General features: G+C 40.2%; 1 protein-coding gene across 4 annotated transcripts in view; it reads left to right on the top strand.

Moving 5' to 3' along the window:
- THSD7A (thrombospondin type 1 domain containing 7A) overlaps positions 1-19555 on the top strand; it is a 437038-nt gene that overhangs the window by 389325 nt on the left and 28158 nt on the right. For all 4 annotated transcript variants that reach the window (XM_038392700.2, XM_038392699.2, XM_043509245.1 and 1 more), the window contains 5 exons: positions 572-705; positions 3981-4134; positions 5330-5471; positions 10110-10225; positions 15950-16067. In XM_038392700.2, coding sequence (XP_038248628.1) covers positions 572-705; positions 3981-4134; positions 5330-5471; positions 10110-10225; positions 15950-16067 — 664 coding nt within the window. The remainder of the gene's footprint in view (positions 1-571; positions 706-3980; positions 4135-5329; positions 5472-10109; positions 10226-15949; positions 16068-19555) is intronic.

Here is a 19555-nt window from a genome sequence, read left to right on the forward strand (position 1 = left end):
GATGCCATTTTTAATGTACCTCAGACATTCTGTATAAAACATTCCAATCTTTGCATGATATAATAACTTTAAGGCTTCACAGTTAAAAATAAGGGGCCAGATTATGCTCTGATTTACACTGGTATAATTTAGGGAGTGATACCATTAGAATCAGCCCTCCCCAAATATCCACAACTAATAATATTAGGTGGGGGAGGGTAGAGTATAAAAGGAAAGACAGGAGCAGATGGAGTAGTACAAGCTGGCTTCCCTATTAGAGCAAAGTTAAGGCTGTTGTGTGGGTTCTCTGGTGTATGTTAGTGGTAATGGTAAAGTGCATGCATACTGGTGCAAAAGAGAGTTTATACTGTTAGGGATTTAACTTTTCATTTCCTTGCTTTGGTGTCAGGTGTTTTATGTCTGTTGTAACAGCAACTGCTTCACACCCTACTGTATTGAGATTAAATATATTTGTTATCTTTACAAAATAACAATAATGTTTGTATTGCTGCTATATCAGAACGACAGTTCCTGCATATTTATCATATTTGCACACTGTGTGCCGCAAACTTACACTGTGTGTGGTTTCCAGGTATATGAGGTGGTCCCATGCCACAGCGACTGCAGCCAGTACATATGGGTTACAGAACCCTGGAGCGTCTGCAAAGTGACCAATGTTGACTTAAAGGAGAACTGTGGAGAAGGTGTGCAAACCAGGAAAGTGAGGTAAACAATGTAATCCTTCTCTTGAAAAAACAAAACCAGAAACCCTTACCTTTAAATTATGATGGGATTAAAGAAGCAAAATTCTACAGAAGAGTATTTTGATAAAGGCATTTTCACAAAAGTTTGTCTACGGAATGTTAGACCAGAACCTCAGCTGGTGTAAATTTGTGTAGATTGAACTGAGTGGAGCTAAACCAGTTTACGCCAGTTCAGGATTTAGCCCTTTGTTTCTGTTTTTTAAAAAAACATTTATTATACTTTATCAAAATAAAACTGTAATTTACATTTATATAGTTCCTTTCAAAGGCCAGGACAATCCCCAAGTTCTTTATAAATTTAACATAGAGATCAATTCTCACTTATCAGTAAAATGCAACCACCTCTGGGATGAAACATGGCAACCCATTTTACAGTGCACAGCAATACTGCACAACAGTTTGGTGCAAAAAGTGAAGGAAGCCATATCCAACTGAAAACACAGTGAATTCAGATACTCAGAATGTAATCACCCCAGTTGGAATTTTGCCATGGCTTGTGGTTAATAGCCCTGTTTATGAAAAGTGCTGAGAGAACTTTACCACCTGTGGTCAGTGCCTCAGACTTGTTTCTCAGCCCAAAGACAGATTAATATACTGTGGGGAGTCTTATGTTAGCATTAGCGGTGCTCCTTCTATTTCTGAGTTTTATACATAAGTAATAAAGAACTCTATAGCTGTGTAATAAGAACAGTAGGAATAGTTACGTGTCCACAGTTCTTATTGGAAGGATAAAGAAGACATTGGCTGAGTCTGGAAAGTAATCACCTCCAGAGGAAGAACAATTCTGCTCAGAAGCTGACTGTACCATGATTACAGCATGATTTTTATGGAATTAAATAGTTTGATAGTTTCAGTATAAATTCACATGGAGTAGGATATATTTTTAATTGTTTAGTTGAATTTAGTTCTGGTAAAAGTTGCCAGATTTACAATGCAGAGATTGAAATCCTGTGCCCACAGAGCACATTCAGCACAGGATTCAGCACATTGTGCAAGAGTCTCAGGACTGTCCCTTTAATTAACTAAAACACGGATCCAGAGCGACTATCTCTAAGGATAAAAGGGTAGTTCAGGGTCCATGATCATTCAATCCCTTACCTCTTCATCAAGATTACTAACAAGGTTGTCAGGTGATTCCAGTTGTGGTGGTGAATGCATGTTTACTGGGAAATGGACTAAGACTATTCACCATGACCATATTTTATAATTATATTGCTTCTATGAGTGTCATATGGTTGAACTTTAAATCCCAATTATGACTTTAGCACACTTTCCCCCTGAAAAATAATTCACTGAGCTTTTCCGGGCAGTTCTTTTCTGATCAAATATTTTGAGTTAATCAGTCCCACTTCTGAAAAGGAAAGAAAAATCATTTTTAAAAAACATGCGTATTTGTTAATACCAAAACCTTCTTGCAGTTGTTGAACACTTGTAGTACAATGAAGTTGAAAAACTGAGCTGCCTGGAATAGTTAAACTGAAAGCCAAGTAGTACATTGCAATTCCATGTTAGACTCAGCCTGGCTCACAATGCTGACTTTTTTCCCTTTAGTTTAAAAAAAAAAAAAAAAAAAAAAAAAGGTAGGTACATTCTTCCCTCCCCCCATTCTGTAAATGTAAAACTGTGTAAAGAGTGAATTTAGTAAAACAAGTCCAGAAATCTCGTTCCAATATTTACTGAATCTGATCCAAGTATCCTGTCTACTGATCAACTTACACTTCTACTCAAAGGCTTGCTTAAGAGAAGTCTTGCATGGTAATGTACATAGCAAGAAGTGCAGTGTTGATTATATATTATTCTCTAAGGCTACCTATAGAGCAATACACAATTTAAGAAGTTATCTCTGTCTGCATGTTAGAATGACAAGCCATAAAATGAATTCATTCTATAGGACCCATTTGAGGGCCAGATACATTAATTGCCAAAGGTTCTCTTTAATGTACCACAAGTACTGTAGCAGTTGCTAGATTTGACAAGATTCTGTTTAAAATAGAAGAGTTCCTTCAACTTAACAATTTATTTGAAGGTCAGATTTTTAGTTTTCGCTCATCAAAAATATTAAAGTGCATAATTTACTCTGATATAAGAGCAACCAAAATAGATATTGGAAGTCCTGCCAAGAGTTTATTCTTTTTTTAAAAAGTGGTAAGTACTGGTGATGGTGGTGGTGGAGCTTTATGCTCTGTCCAGAGGTACACAGATTTTGACACTACCTTTAAAGCTAGAGAAAAAAATCTATTTAGGCCAAAGAAAGGAATTTCAGCCCTTTGGGATGAACACAGAAAAACCTGTCTTCCCTTTTGCCATCCATATACTAACTCTCATTGGATAACTAATTCCATCAAACAGATTTTTGCAGATACAGCATCTCTGTTGGTTGTGTTCATTTAAAATAATCTAATTTTAAAAATATTTTCAGACTGACAGCATGAGATCTTCAGGTATACAGGAATTGGTAATATAATAAAATGGTATCGTTTTAAAATATTGCCGTGGAAGTGAAAGTTTAACGATCACATGGGCTCTTCCCCTGCTGTGTTGCGACTCAACTCCAAGCAACATTAATTGACCCTTGCCATTCCCCCTATTCTGGCAGCAGCTGTGAGGGCTGGGAAGACTAGACCTGTTTAGATTGAAAATTCTTTAGAACAAGGATTGTGTTCCATCTTGGCTGTAAAGCATTGAGAACAGTTGAGCCCCGATCTTGGGGCCTCTGTATGCTAATGTAAGCAAAGCTAAAGGCTTTGAAGATATCAGTAAAAAAGAGGCATGTAACTGACGAAACAATTCCAAACGGTTAGAATTTTGAAGGAGATTTACAAATATTAACAGAATTATCTTCATAACTCTCAGAGGTAAGAAGTTGTGCAATTCCAGTTTACTGAAGGGTAAAATGATGCAGAGAATCTGTGCACATTCACTCAGCAAGGCAGTGGCTGTGCAGGATTAGAACTCAGGAGCTTCTCACTTCTAGGTAGCCCTGAGCTTCAACCGATATATTGCACTGCTCTCTGCAGAGGAAAAATACTGAGGATATTTTGACTTTTTCAAATTCTCATCGGTATTTTATAGTTCATTATTTATTTGGATTATATCAAAAATGTTCTAGATTTTTCTATTTGAATATTGCTTAGGGTCAAACTGCTAAAATGCCACATTATGTTAGTGTAAGGGATGCAGTTATTGTAGGAAATCCATGGCAAATATCTTTTTATCTATAGCCTTATATTTTTCCAGATGCATGCAAAACACCGTGGATGGTCCTTCTGACACTGTTGAGGACTACCTGTGTGACCCTGAAGAGATGCCTCTTGGTGCTAGAAGATGCACATTGCCATGCCCTGAAGACTGTGTTATGTCTGAATGGGGCCAGTGGTCTAGATGTTCCTTGGTAAGAAACATGTTAACAACTTGACATTTAAGGTGTCAAGACTATTTTATTTAAAGAAAGCAAGCCTCAAGTTACTATGCAGAGATGCTACACTTAACAGTAGACACACATGCAAATAAGTGTGTAACTTATAACTTAATTATAAGTTCCTATCAACTGCATTACTGGCAACAGCAAATTGTCAACAATCCCATCAAGAGGGCACCATGTCAGCATTTCTTCATTAAAAGCAGTTGTTCAAGAAATCACCTCTTAATGCTGACACTTTTATGAGCTATTGCCCTCCATTTTTAGGGAAGGTTAATTTTGGATGAGCCAGCTTTGGTAATATTTAAAGACCCCACATTTCTTAGATCCTGTTCAATCTTGCTTTATCTCTCTCTGTAAAAACACAGTAGGGGCAGGTCTACACTAGAACACTGCAGTCGCACAGCTTTGCTGCTGTAGTGCTTCAGTGAAGATGCTACCTTCACCAAAGGGAGAACTTCTCCCATTGGTGTAGGTACTCCACCTCTGCGAGAGGCAGGTAGCTATGTCAGTGGGAAAAGTGCTGTAGCACAGTGGGTTAGATCTGTATAATTATGTCAGAGATGTGGTGTTTACATACGCCTGAGTGACATGGTTATACCAATGTAAGTTTATAGTGTAGACTTGGCCTGGGTGTTCTTTAGTGAGAGAATTATTTGTGAAGAGCAAAAAGATGCAGGTAAAAGACTTAGGTGAAATTAAAGATAGCTTAATCCATCAGCTCTGTGTTTTTTGGCTGTCTGGAGTCTCAGGTGAGAAAGCAAAGCCAGTGAGACTAAAAATGGGGTTCTCAATTTCAGAAGCTTGGGGAAATAGGGTTTATTCCTCAGCATCTGAGTTGGTGCACTGCAGATTTTGGAAAGACAGCTCATAATCTGGAAATTCAGATGCTCAGTTGCTTTAAGGCAGTATCAATGAAATGTGAACTAGATAGGGAATTATTAAGGCATTACCAAGGTAATTAGATATTATTAATTCCTAGGTATTATTACTAAGATAAAATAGCAAACTAAATCCTCCCATAAAATAACAAGGAAAAGTCCCTTCTAGGCAAAGTATGTCATTGTTTTACATTAGCATTTTGTAAAAAGGATGCTTACAAGGCTATTATGTTTGGAGGTAGAGATAGAATATATCAAAAATAATTGTTTCTGTTTTCCTTTTCAAGCCCTGCAATGGAAGTAATGTGCGTGAAAGGTCAGCGGAGCCTCTAAGACAACCTGATGAAGGAAAGGCTTGTCCTCCTTCCACTGAGACAGAACCTTGCAGTCTGAACAAAAACTGTTACCACTATGATTACAATGTGACAGGTATTAGCGTCCTTACAATCTAATAGGCTGTAAAAATATAAGAGCTCTACCTATTTTCACAATTTAGTTCTACATACGGCTAAAAATTAATGTATGAGTCAAGTTTGCCCAATTAGCACCTGACTTTAAACCAGGGCTCATGGTCCTTTAGTCCTGATCCAACAGATGTACTAGAGGAATCCCTTTCACTCAGTCTTGCTAAAGTTGCTCTTAGCAGGTAGTAAAGAAGAGCTGGTTTGGCTATGCTACAGCTGCTTCCCACTAGAGTTGAAGTTATGGCCTTCCAGAAGCTCCTACCGCTCCTACTGCAACTAACTATAACTCCCGTCTGCCACCATATCCAAAGTGTTTCTCTTGTTAGTAAAAAGAAAAGGAGTACTTGTGGCACCTTAGAGACTAACAAATTTATTAGAGCATAAGCTTTCGTGAGCTACAGCTCACTTCATCGGATGCATTTGGTGGAAAAAACAGAGGAGAGATTTATATACACACACACAGAGAACATGAAACAATGGGTTTATCATACACACTGTAAGGAGAGTGATCACTTAAGATAAGCCATCACCAACAGCAGGGGGGGGAAGGAGGAAAACCTTTCATGGTGACAAGCAGGTAGGCTAATTCCAGCAGTTAACAAGAATATCAGAGGAACAGTGGGGGGTGGGGTGGGAGGGAGAAATACCATGGGGAAATAGTTTTACTTTGTGTAATGACTCATCCATTCCCAGTCTCTATTCAAGCCTAAGTTAATTGTATCCAGTTTGCAAATTAATTCCAATTCAGCAGTCTCTCGTTGGAGTCTGTTTTTGAAGCTTTTTGTTGAAGTATAGCCACTCTTAGGTCTGTGATCGAGTGACCAGAGAGATTGAAGTGTTCTCCAACTGGTTTTTGAATGTTATAATTCTTGACGTCTGATTTGTGTCCATTCATTCTTTTACGTAGAGACTGTCCAGTTTGGCCAATGTACATGGCAGAGGGGCATTGCTGGCACATGATGGCATATATCACATTGGTAGATGCGCAGGTGAACGAGCCTCTGATAGTGTGGCTGATGTGATTAGGCCCTATGATGGTATCCCCTGAATAGATATGTGGACAGAGTTGGCAACGGGCTTTGTTGCAAGGATAGGTTCCTGGGTTAGTGGTTCTGTTGTGTGGTGTGTGGTTGCTGGTGAGTATTTGCTTCAGATTGGGGGGCTGTCTGTAAGCAAGGACTGGTCTGTCTCCCAAGATCTGAGAGAGCGATGGCTCGTCCTTCAGGATAGGTTGTAGATCCTTGATGATGCGTTGGAGGGGTTTTAGTTGGGGGCTGAAGGTGATGGCTAGTGGCGTTCTGTTGTTTTCTTTGTTGGGCCTGTCCTGTAGTAGGTGACTTCTGGGTACTCTTCTGGCTCTGTCAATCTGTTTCTTCACTTCAGCAGGTGGGTACTGTAGTTGTAGGAATGCATGATAGAGATCTTGTAGGTGTTTGTCTCTGTCTGAGGGGTTGGAGCAAATGCGGTTATATCGTAGCGCTTGGCTGTAGACAATGGATCGAGTGGTATGATCTGGATGAAAGCTAGAGGCATGTAGGTAGGAATAGCGGTCAGTAGGTTTCCGATATAGGGTGGTGTTTATGTGACCATCGCTTATTAGCACCGTAGTGTCCAGGAAGTGGATCTCTTGTGTGGACTGGTCCAGGCTGAGGTTGATGGTGGGATGGAAATTGTTGAAATCATGGTGGAATTCCTCAAGAGCTTCTTTTCCATGGGTCCAGATGATGAAGATGTCATCAATGTAGCGCAAGTAGAGTAGGGGCATTAGGGAACGAGAGCTGAGGAAGCGTTGTTCTAAGTCAGCCATAAAAATGTTGGCATACTGTGGGGCCATGCGGGTACCCATCGCAGTGCCGCTGATTTGAAGGTATACATTGTCACCAAATGTGAAATAGTTATGGGTCAGGACAAAGTCACAAAGTTCTGCCACCAGGTTAGCCGTGACAGTATCGGGGATACTGTTCCTGACGGCTTGTAGTCCATCTTTGTGTGGAATGTTGGTGTAGAGGGCTTCTACATCCATAGTGGCTAGGATGGTGTTTTTAGGAAGATCACCAATGGACTGTAGTTTCCTCAGGAAATCGGTGGTGTCTCGAAGATAGCTGGGAGTGCTGGTAACGAAGGGCCTGAGGAGGGAGTCTACATAGCCAGACAATCCTGCTGTCAGGGTGATTGTCTGGCTATGTAGACTCCCTCCTCAGGCCCTTCGTTACCAGCACTCCCAGCTATCTTCGAGACACCACCGATTTCCTGAGGAAACTACAGTCCATTGGTGATCTTCCTAAAAACACCATCCTAGCCACTATGGATGTAGAAGCCCTCTACACCAACATTCCACACAAAGATGGACTACAAGCCGTCAGGAACAGTATCCCCGATACTGTCACGGCTAACCTGGTGGCAGAACTTTGTGACTTTGTCCTGACCCATAACTATTTCACATTTGGTGACAATGTATACCTTCAAATCAGCGGCACTGCGATGGGTACCCGCATGGCCCCACAGTATGCCAACATTTTTATGGCTGACTTAGAACAACGCTTCCTCAGCTCTCGTTCCCTAATGCCCCTACTCTACTTGCGCTACATTGATGACATCTTCATCATCTGGACCCATGGAAAAGAAGCTCTTGAGGAATTCCACCATGATTTCAACAATTTCCATCCCACCATCAACCTCAGCCTGGACCAGTCCACACAAGAGATCCACTTCCTGGACACTACGGTGCTAATAAGCGATGGTCACATAAACACCACCCTATATCGGAAACCTACTGACCGCTATTCCTACCTACATGCCTCTAGCTTTCATCCAGATCATACCACTCGATCCATTGTCTACAGCCAAGCGCTACGATATAACCGCATTTGCTCCAACCCCTCAGACAGAGACAAACACCTACAAGATCTCTATCATGCATTCCTACAACTACAGTACCCACCTGCTGAAGTGAAGAAACAGATTGACAGAGCCAGAAGAGTACCCAGAAGTCACCTACTACAGGACAGGCCCAACAAAGAAAACAACAGAACGCCACTAGCCATCACCTTCAGCCCCCAACTAAAACCCCTCCAACGCATCATCAAGGATCTACAACCTATCCTGAAGGACGAGCCATCGCTCTCTCAGATCTTGGGAGACAGACCAGTCCTTGCTTACAGACAGCCCCCCAATCTGAAGCAAATACTCACCAGCAACCACACACCACACAACAGAACCACTAACCCAGGAACCTATCCTTGCAACAAAGCCCGTTGCCAACTCTGTCCACATATCTATTCAGGGGATACCATCATAGGGCCTAATCACATCAGCCACACTATCAGAGGCTCGTTCACCTGCGCATCTACCAATGTGATATATGCCATCATGTGCCAGCAATGCCCCTCTGCCATGTACATTGGCCAAACTGGACAGTCTCTACGTAAAAGAATGAATGGACACAAATCAGACGTCAAGAATTATAACATTCAAAAACCAGTTGGAGAACACTTCAATCTCTCTGGTCACTCGATCACAGACCTAAGAGTGGCTATACTTCAACAAAAAGCTTCAAAAACAGACTCCAACGAGAGACTGCTGAATTGGAATTAATTTGCAAACTGGATACAATTAACTTAGGCTTGAATAGAGACTGGGAATGGATGAGTCATTACACAAAGTAAAACTATTTCCCCATGGTATTTCTCCCTCCCACCCCACCCCCCACTGTTCCTCTGATATTCTTGTTAACTGCTGGAATTAGCCTACCTGCTTGTCACCATGAAAGGTTTTCCTCCTTCCCCCCCCTGCTGTTGGTGATGGCTTATCTTAAGTGATCACTCTCCTTACAGTGTGTATGATAAACCCATTGTTTCATGTTCTCTGTGTGTGTGTATATAAATCTCTCCTCTGTTTTTTCCACCAAATGCATCCGATGAAGTGAGCTGTAGCTCACGAAAGCTTATGCTCTAATAAATTTGTTAGTCTCTAAGGTGCCACAAGTACTCCTTTTCTTTTTGCGAATACAGACTAACACGGCTGCTACTCTGATCTCTTGTTAGTGAGGCCCTCTCTGTTTGTAGTGAAACTGTGTTAATAGTGAAGGGGGGTTGTGTGTAAGAAGAAATAAAATACCTATAAGAGGCATTCATTGTACTCAAAGTATAGGTCTTCCTGCTTTCCTGTGTTATGTAATATGGTCTGTACAGCCTGTAGTGAAAATAGAGTGAAACTGTTTGATGATTCAGAGAAAATGCTCTTGAGAAACTGTAATTTGAGACTCATATGACTTCTATAGCCCTAGAAAACCTATTTCTCTGGCCATTATGTATGTGTGTGTGTGTGTGTGTGTGTGTATGTGTGTTTGTGTGACTTGCCCCCAAAAAATCCAGATAAACACAATATTTGACTTTTCAGAAATACATCATGTCACTGGGTACCTAAATATGATTATTTCCAATATGTCTCGCTAATGGGTTCCATGAGCTTTTCGAATGTGTAAAAATTGATTCCGAGGGTTATTTCTAGGCTGTTTGAATTAAATGTATTATTCAAGTAATCAAAGCTTCATCAGGAATCAGTTTCATTGGCATCCTGTCCTGATGGTCTCGTTTATTTCCAGACTGGAGTACGTGTCAGCTCAGTGAGAAGGCAGTCTGTGGTAATGGCATCAGAACAAGAATGCTAGATTGTGTTCGCAGTGATGGCAAATCAGTTGACCTGAAGTATTGTGAAGTGGTGAGTGGGAGGCTCTTTTCCTTTTGTGCATAAACTCTTCCTAATAGTTTTAATTCATGCTGAGCTTGCTGACCTGTGCTGCATGTAAACCATCACCAACAGATGTTTCTCAACATTATTCATGGACTGTTAAGTACCCCTTGAAATGAGGCTGTGTCATCACCTGTGATTTCTTCATAAAATTTCCTCTGATAGCTTATGTGTGCACCCACAAAGGGGTGCTGATTATTATATCCTGAAATAAATGATTTGGAAACAATAAGCAATCATGGCGAATAAAGGTAATAGATCTTAATCAGAATGCAAATCATTCCAATTTGATGTGATTTCTATGTGGTATCTTGGACAGCTGCCGATATCATTTATTCAGTGTGTTTCTAACCGTGTGTCACGTGCCATTCTGTAGCCAGGCTGAGTGCTAGCTTCTTGTACCCAGCTGTGTAAGATGAGAAACAACCAAGCTGTGTGGAAAAATTTGCTGCATTAACAAGGAAATGGAACTTCTTACATAAGCATGTTCAGTGGGAGTAATATTCAGCAGATGGATCACCTTAATTTTATGTAACTGTTTCATTAATCCATTTTAAATGATTGCTCAAGGCAGATAATACTATTGCTTTTGTCATTTCATGGGTCTGTTAAAGGAGACTGTATCTAGTAATGAGTGATACTGTGCAGATCATGCCATGAAGGACTATGAGGAAGAATACACCAAGGTTTGCATTACAGAGAAATCTTATTGTTGTTCCAATGGAAAGTGGCTGAAATTGCCTCAACCCCCAACAGAACAGACATTAAATCACCTGAAAGCAGGAGACTAGAATCACGTGCACAGAGACCATGTGCCCTCCACAATAGCTCAATTTTATCAGCATCCTTTCCCCCTTCTCCAGTGGACTTTCCTTGCTGACAGCTGCTTCTAAGGACTCGTCGTTAAGGAGGGAGGTTTGCCAGTGCTGGAGGGAGCTATGAAAAGGTAATACATACTGGGCAGTGTCACATTTGAGAGAAATTCTGCCAGGCTGGTGCTGTTGTTACCCGGGGTTCTTTCAACCCAAAGCTCTTGGTAACTTTTACTCTGTGCTAGGTGGTGTCAGGAAATAAATCAGGGGAGACACGGCCGTCGAACTGATAGATGGCTGGCACAAACAGGACAACACAAGAGTGCTTTCACTTAAAGCTAAACTTTACTTAGTCTCAAGCACTTGTACACCCATCCTCAACAGGTTAGTAAAAAACCCCTAACCCTTGATAATTACCAAAGCTGAGTGTGGCTCTCGAGTGACACAGCAGCAGGCTTCTCGTGGTCAAATCTTCCATCTGCCGGTGGGGACTGCAAGATGTATCTAGAGGAGAGTCCAAAAAGAGTCCAACTACCTCAAACTTTCCCCCCTTATTTATACATTAGACATGTCCATTAAAGAAAACTTGTTGCAAGCCATTTCAGAGGTCCAGCAAAAGGTTCCTTCTGATTATCAATTAACCAGGTATGGGTTTTTCCAGAGTTTGCAGCCTTGAGGCCCCCAATAGACATTTCTGGGGCACATCCTGCTCTTCTAAAATGCATGTATCAGCCACTTCAACACAATTCTTATCAGGAAGGACGGGGGGTCAAACTGCCCTCTCTGTGGCACCCAAAGACCCCCCTCCCCTCCTGCCTTGGTTAACCTAAGCCTGCTGACTTGGCCAATTTAGAGCCTTCTGACTTGATTGCTTTTAGCAATAAGCCATAGTGGTTTCAGGCACTTTACTGGTTTGCCAAAGTCTCCCCGTACACTGTTTGTGTCCCTCCTGATCTGCCCACTCCTCTCCCAACTCACTCAATGCCCATGTGGAACCCTGTACCCACAGGTTCTGAGCAAAGGATGCTGCAGTAGAGGCCACTAACATATCCTCTCTTCTGAGCACACAAGGTTTTCCTCTGTATGTGGATCTTGGGAGTATGATCAGGCCTATTAATATGACCATTTACATTCTAAAGTCTCAGGGCAAAAAGTCAGCCCTTGGATGCCTGCCAGCAAACTTTACTGAAGTTAATGGGAGCTGTTTGTGCATTAGAAGACAGAATTTGGTGTTCAGGCTATTTTTATGAGATTACCATATTGATTATTATATAAAGAGACATTGTATAAGTCATGGTCTGTCCATGTGAACGTGTCAACAGAATGAATGCCTTTCATGAAAACAATAAGTAAAAATGGATTTCTTTCTCGGTACAGCTGTAGTAGTTCATCCCATATATTAATCATTTATTACGTATCTATAAACTGTGAATTTGGGCAGTATACAGGGCAAATTATTGTTACTTTGTAAATGGAGCTCTCACTGTAGAAGCCTTGAGCAGCTTTTCCCTAATTAAGGGGTGGGTGTTTGGCTGGTTAGACAGTGAGGACAATGGAGGCAGTGGAACAACCATTTCAAAAACTTCTGGCCTTGAGTGGCTAGCCAGACAGAAGTCCTGGCAGCCACACCACCATTTACCAGCAACTGCAGCAATACAGTCCTACTTTGGGAGGACAACATACAATCAGGGCCAGCTCTACTGTTTTTGCCGCCCCAAGCAGTGAGAAAAACCTGTTGCCGCCAAATTGCCGCCGTGGATGGCAGGAGGGAGAGAAGCTGCTGCCGAATTGCTGCCGCAGCCAGCAGAATGGAGAAGCTGCTGCCGAATTGCCACCACCGCAGAAACTCTGCCGCCCCTTTCTGATTGCCGCCCCAAGCACCTGCTTGGAACACTGGTGCCTGGAGCCGGCCCTGCATACAATGATCCACTAGGTTTTTAATTCAAGACCACAGAGGGTATTCACGTAGTCTACATATACAAAGCCCTGATACACTAACAGTCTTACCATTCAAGCCATTCATAACATATTTGTTATGTTTTATGGATGTAAGAAGTGGCACATCAAGGTCAGCAACTAATCCAATAATTGTAGCATAAGACCTGTTTACCTGATTAACAAGAAAGCCAAGCGGTTGGAATCTTAGAAGACCTTTCATTCTGGGAGAGTGAAAGTGAACTCTGTGAACTTCCATGTCATCAGAAGAAGTGGGATTTAAGAAATGACAAACTTTTCTATGTACTATGCACTTTTTGCTAATCTGATTAAAAGTGTTCTCTTTATATTTTTGTAATGTGCATTATATACATTGTAGTAAGCCCTTTTTAATCTCATTTCCTTTAAGTATGTGTGGTGTGGTGGTGCATAACAAACAAACAGACACCTGTGTCTAACTAATATTACAGACTCATTAGTTATACAAAACTCATTCTATGTTTATTTACAGATACATCAAAATTGGTAACTGTCATTGTTTTTACTTAAGGTAGATGCAGAGAACAGAGATCAGAATAGCCATCCCTAATCTGAATTTTTAATAAGTAGAGATATCATCAGCCAAAATGTTATGGCTACATATAATTACATTATCCAAGAGAACAATAAAACCTTATCTTATACTCTGCAGAGCTGCTATCATTATTCAGATGCAAGCATATGCCCAGTAAAATTCCAAAATTCCATCCTGATGCTATACCAGTAGTTACTGTCCTAATGCGGTCTGTATGATTTGTCATTAGTTTCAGTCAATTGGCTAAAGAAGTTATCCAATCATCCTGATTACTGCCAGGATAAATCAATTTCCAGAGATTTTTTCCAAGTTGTATATTTCTGTGTAAACTCTCAGGGAACATTAGTAGTGAATCACTTGGTCGCTGCCTGTTGTAAAATTAGCACATCACGGAACTCTTCCTGCCATTTCTTTGGGCTCTTTAAAATTCAAATCACCTAATTCACGATGTCTCCCCCACCCTCACCCTCTGCAAATACCTGTGAGTTTATTGTTACTCATTTACTTGCATTTACGAATCTGGAAACAAGCATTTTGTCTGTATCGGACAGCAAGCTTCACTACTTTATTAGTACACACTCTGTTGGTCAGCCTTACATGATAAATCTCCAGCTGAGGGTAGACAAAGATCTCTTGTTGAGTAACAGATATACTTGCAGACATGCAAGTGTGTCTCTATGGACACAAAGTAACACAATTTGCATAGGACGCTCATCTGGCAGTCTGCTGCCCCCTGCCAGGTATAGCCAAGAATACAGAATGCTTAACTTTTACATATTCAGTACAACTTCAGTATTTGAAAATCACTAATCAGAAACCACCTGTTATCCAACAGAAGGTTGTGTCCATTGGGATTTCCAGATGAGGAAAGTTTGTATATTTTTCCAAATGCTTAGCCAGCCACAGTTTCCAGGGCCAGGAAGCTCAGAGGGACTTCTTATACCAGAGAAAAGGGAGAGGAACAATGGATAAATAGGAGAGAGTTGGAGTCCTGATTACAGTGATCTATAGTGCATTTCACTTGGGGAAGCCAGCCAGCACTCTGTAATCTGGGCTGTGACTCTCTCCTGTTCACCCTTTGCTTCCCTCTGGGGCTTCTCTTTCTCCAGCTGCTGAAGTCCTGCTGAGCAGGCCAGCCTCGGGGAAGCCAGCCAGTTCTCTATAATTGCATGGAATCGGCTCTGCGGGCTTTGAAGAAGAAGAAGAAGAGCTGACCCTGAGAGCAGACTTCAAAGACTATTGGCTGGCTTCCATTGTTCAACCCTTGATTATCAAAGGGTTTCAGGTGTCCCCTGAGAGCTTCAGGTAATCAAGGTTACACCGTACAACAGAGAAAAACCAGAATTCATTGGCTGATGTGTAAAACAGAACAGAGGTCTCCTACCTCATTTGTCTCAGTAAATGACACTGCAAATGTAAGTCTAATGCTGCCAATATATCAGGGTCAGAAAGCCACCATATGTGCAGTATATCTATAGAGTGCTCATTAATGGGCCTAAGTTCTGGTCTGTACTAGGTTTGAGTGGGAAAGAGTATTTTTATTTCCATTTGAAATCTAATTACTGGTTTTATATTCTTATCCTTTGCAGTCATTTTTGTAATGTGTTTCAAGTTGTCTAGTTATCTTAGAAAGAGATTCTGTATGTTTTTTAATCATATAGCTTCAAATCGATAGACCCCTATCTGCAGCCTTCTGGTCACTAAGGCCCAGATCCGCAAAGGTATTTAGGCTCTTAACTTCCATTGATTTAAATGAAAGTTAGGCTCCTAAATATCTTTGCAGATCTGGACCTGAAAGCCATAGATTAAATTCAATCCACTGCATAGTGCCAATAAAGGAAAGAACTTGTCACAACTGGAAGTTGCAGACCTGATTGATGTTCATATGATTTCCTATCAGATTCCACATCTGCTCCCTATGCTGTCCCTTTCGCTAATGGTGGAGCTTTGTAGGATGTGTACTATGCCCTAAATTCTGTCTGTCTGTCTGTCTAGTCGCTCCATAATACTGCTTCCTTTTTATTTTAATTTTGACAAATCTATAAATTAAATTACAGAGCTGTATTCCTCCATCTTTGGGCCCTGATTCAGGAAATCACCCCTGTTTTTGATCTATGTTTAAGCACATGCTTAAATCCCATTTTCTCCAGGGGGATTTAAGCATGTGTTTAGGAGTTAAGCACAAGCTTAAGTGCTCTTCTGAATTGGAGCCCTAGTGAGGCCAATATATTCTAGATTTTTCTTTCTCTTTAATAATTATTAAAACTTTAATCAAATGTGATTAGCTCAAATTCACCCTGTTCTCAGTAGTATAGGCTATACTAATGGGACAGACCACACTTCACATGCTGACAGTTGTGTCTCCTCTTTTAGCTTGGCTTGGAGAAGACGTGGCAGATGAATACCTCCTGTGTGGTGGAATGTCCATTGAACTGTCAGCTTTCTGACTGGTCTCCATGGTCTGAGTGTTCCCAAACATGTGGCCTTACAGGTTAGTCTGTTCTTGGAATATCTTTATGGCTGAGCATTTTTTTAAAATCCAACACAACTAATAGTCTGCCAGAAATTTGAAGAGTAGTTGGTTAGAGAGAGAATGATAGGGGGCCTAAATCTGGTTTTCCTTTTCCAGGTAACTAGTAGGCTTCATTGAGGCTAAACATGGTTAAAGTGAAAAGGATATGGCCCACACTGGAAAAAAAAATTCTGTCTCAATAAATAGATATGGGATATGACAAATGATACATGACTTTGCCAGAGGAGATTGACCATACTGGGCATATTAAACATAGATGTCCCAGCAGTGGGAGATTTAGCTTTACAACTCTCATTAATATTATTGAGATAAGAAAATCTAAATCATAATACATGCCTCTTGAAAGTTTAACCCACCGTAATAACAGTCATCACATACTCCCTCTTTTATATACACAGAAAATAGGAGATTTTGCTTTCGAATGGCTAATATTTTAACTTTATTTTTATATAGAATATAAACACATAATGAAACAAATCACATATAGATACATGCACAAGATGGAAATAGCATATAAATAAAATACAATGTCCATTATTTGTAAAACCTGGAAAACAAAACAAAAAACAAATAAACGTGAACCCAAAGAGGTCAAGCAGGCCATCAATTATTAAAGTGACTAAATAGATAAATAAGTGAGAACATAACCTATGAGTATTGGGGACTAATATATTCTAAACTGCAAAAGTATGCAATAGTGAGACCAGACATGCTCATATTTTTTCCATAGTTTCTATTAAACAGAGTCATTTTCTTCCATTAATAGAGTAGTAGAGAGCTCACTAAGCCAATCTGTATGTGTGAGGGAGGAAATGCAGATTTACATTTTCTAAAATTATCTCTTTTGGCCTCTAAAATAGTTACTGCATCCATTTCTTAATGTTAACTGGTAATATCAACTCCTCCAGCACCCCTAAAATATATAAGCTCATAGAAAGAAAGATAGCAACACTTAAAAAGTTTCTGAGAGAGCACTGACTGTGGCATTCCAGAACACGTCCATTTTTGACAGATGTGTGAAAGGTTGGCATGTGGCCATTTGCATCTCCAACATTAATTGTGTGTTACCAATCTAGCCTTCAATGAGCATTGTGGAGTTCAGTAGTACTTTTTAATATTGTTTTCTGGAATGGTTGCAAGGATGAAGAACTTGAAGTATCTTTCACATTAAGCCAGATATCCTCTCAGGTTTCTGTTCTGATAGTAAGGCTAAATTCTTTTCCCCATTTTAATTTGAGACTGAGATTGAGAGCATAATGCAAACCTTAAGCCACCTATAAGTAATTCCTACAAGATTTTGTTTCCATGTTTCTTAACATGTTCTTCTAGAAGTGAGAGAGTTGAAACAGACCAATTGTCCTATATCCTTGCATGAATCCTTGAGCATAGCTGCTGAAAGAAGGAATTGAGACAGTGTAGCTGATATTTGTTACATACGTAATCTAAGGAGGACAGTCTATCATCTTGTATTATATCATTAATTTTTGTTAATCCTTTTTCTATCCAAATTGTCTTAAGCATGGAGTTGGCCTTGATCCTGAGGCATAGGTTATCCCATAGTGATACAAGAGGAGAATTAGTAAGATCGGATACTGTAATCATCTTAACGTGTGGCAGGATGCCTTGTGCAGATGCAAAGACTGGATTTTTTCTTAAGGGTATGGGAAGCCTCTTAAGATATGTAAAAGAAGAGAGAGGGAAGCAAAGGCATAGCTAAACTTTCTTCAGTCTCAAACCAGGTTGGTTTGTATACCGAGCTACTGGAAGGGAACCACCTTACAACAGGCCAAATTTGGAATGCTAGATAATGTAGGTACAAATCTGGCAACCACATAATTGCCCAGGATGTGGCAAGTGATGCCATTTTTATCCATTATAAATTGCATCATCATCCCATTTATTTGAGCAAAAAGCAAGGGAGAAACTTTGAAAGGCAATAGGCTAATGATATAAATCAATCTTGGGCAGATATTCATTTTGGATATTTCTGTTCTCCTCAGTAAGGGTAGAGGGAGGAGACCCTACCTCTCTATATCCCTGAACATTTCTTTTAATATGTAGTCCATATTTATAGAAACAAATTTGGGAAGATGAGGACAAATGTTAACACCTAAATTAGTTATTTCTTTGCATATTTAAAATGCAAATCATCAGCATTAAAAGATTTTTTTAAAGTGGGGGATTAGGTTGAAACTATTCTTCTATTCATGTCTGAATATTGCAGTATGTAGATTAGTGGTATGTTATTACTAGGGGGAAATAATAATTGTTATTATTTATTTGTATTGAAGTAACACCTAGTCAGGAATCAGAACCCCATTGTGCTAGGCACTGTATTCATATATAACAAAAAGATGGTATGTGCCCCAAAGAGCTTATAATGTAAGTATAAAAAAACATACAATTAACATTATTAAAAAATTTTCCTGATAATATAGTTAATAATTTTCTACTGTGGTATTTAATTATTTTAAAGCATTTCTATTGTGCTCATCACCACAGTGTCTGAGCCCTTCACATACAAATTGTAGGATTTGCAGTAGAAGTGCTTGGAGAGTTTTTCATTACTTAGACATTAACAGAACAAGTTAGAGATGGAGGCCAGATTTTCAAAAGTGCTCAGCAGCCACAAAGGGGGCCAGATTTTCAAGAGCTCAGCTCCCATGTAGACTCCTAAATGGACTGGCCATTTTTTAAAAGCGCTGAGTACCCAGCACCTCCCATTGTTCTGAGTTGGAGCTATTGGTTGCTGAGCTCTGCTGAAAATTTGGTCACAAGTATCTAGGGAAATTTCAGTGTTTTCCAATTAAACATGGGATATGTCTACACTTGGAGCTGGGGGGAAGACTGGGGCATGGTTCTCAGCTCCAGGAGACATACCCATGCTAGCTCTGATCAAGCTAGTGCACTAAAAATCGAGTGTAGTCATGGCAACATGAGTGGCAAGAGGGCCTAGCCACTCTGAGTACATACCTGTTAGACCATTGGCACGTATTCAGGGCAGCTAGCTGGGAATCACACCCACATCTTGAAATGTAAAAATACCAATTGTGTGTATATGTAGGTAGGTAACTAGACCCCCCAAATATATTAAAAATAGCAATATTATTTAAAAATACCTCTTGAAGTTTCATTGCTTTTTATGGATCTAGAAGTTCCTAATATATCTATTTGATGTTACTAACAGACAGTAAATTGATTTGGACAGGGGAAAAAATCTCATTCTGTATTAAAATAACATCAATTTTAGGTAGGTTTCCATATAGTAACAAAGTCTAGAACATAGAAGGCTGATTAGCTCTCCTTCCATCTGCACTAACATAGGCCAGTACGCTTTTGGAATGGTTTTACACATAGTGATTGCATCCTGTGCTGGGTTTTCAACTCATTACTGTGAGGTCAGAGTTCACTTTCTTTCCTCTGTGATGCTCCAACTGCAAGAGCTA

The sequence above is a fragment of the Dermochelys coriacea genome, chromosome 2 (genome assembly GCF_009764565.3).
Source record: "Dermochelys coriacea isolate rDerCor1 chromosome 2, rDerCor1.pri.v4, whole genome shotgun sequence".
NCBI lineage: Eukaryota > Metazoa > Chordata > Testudines > Dermochelyidae > Dermochelys > Dermochelys coriacea.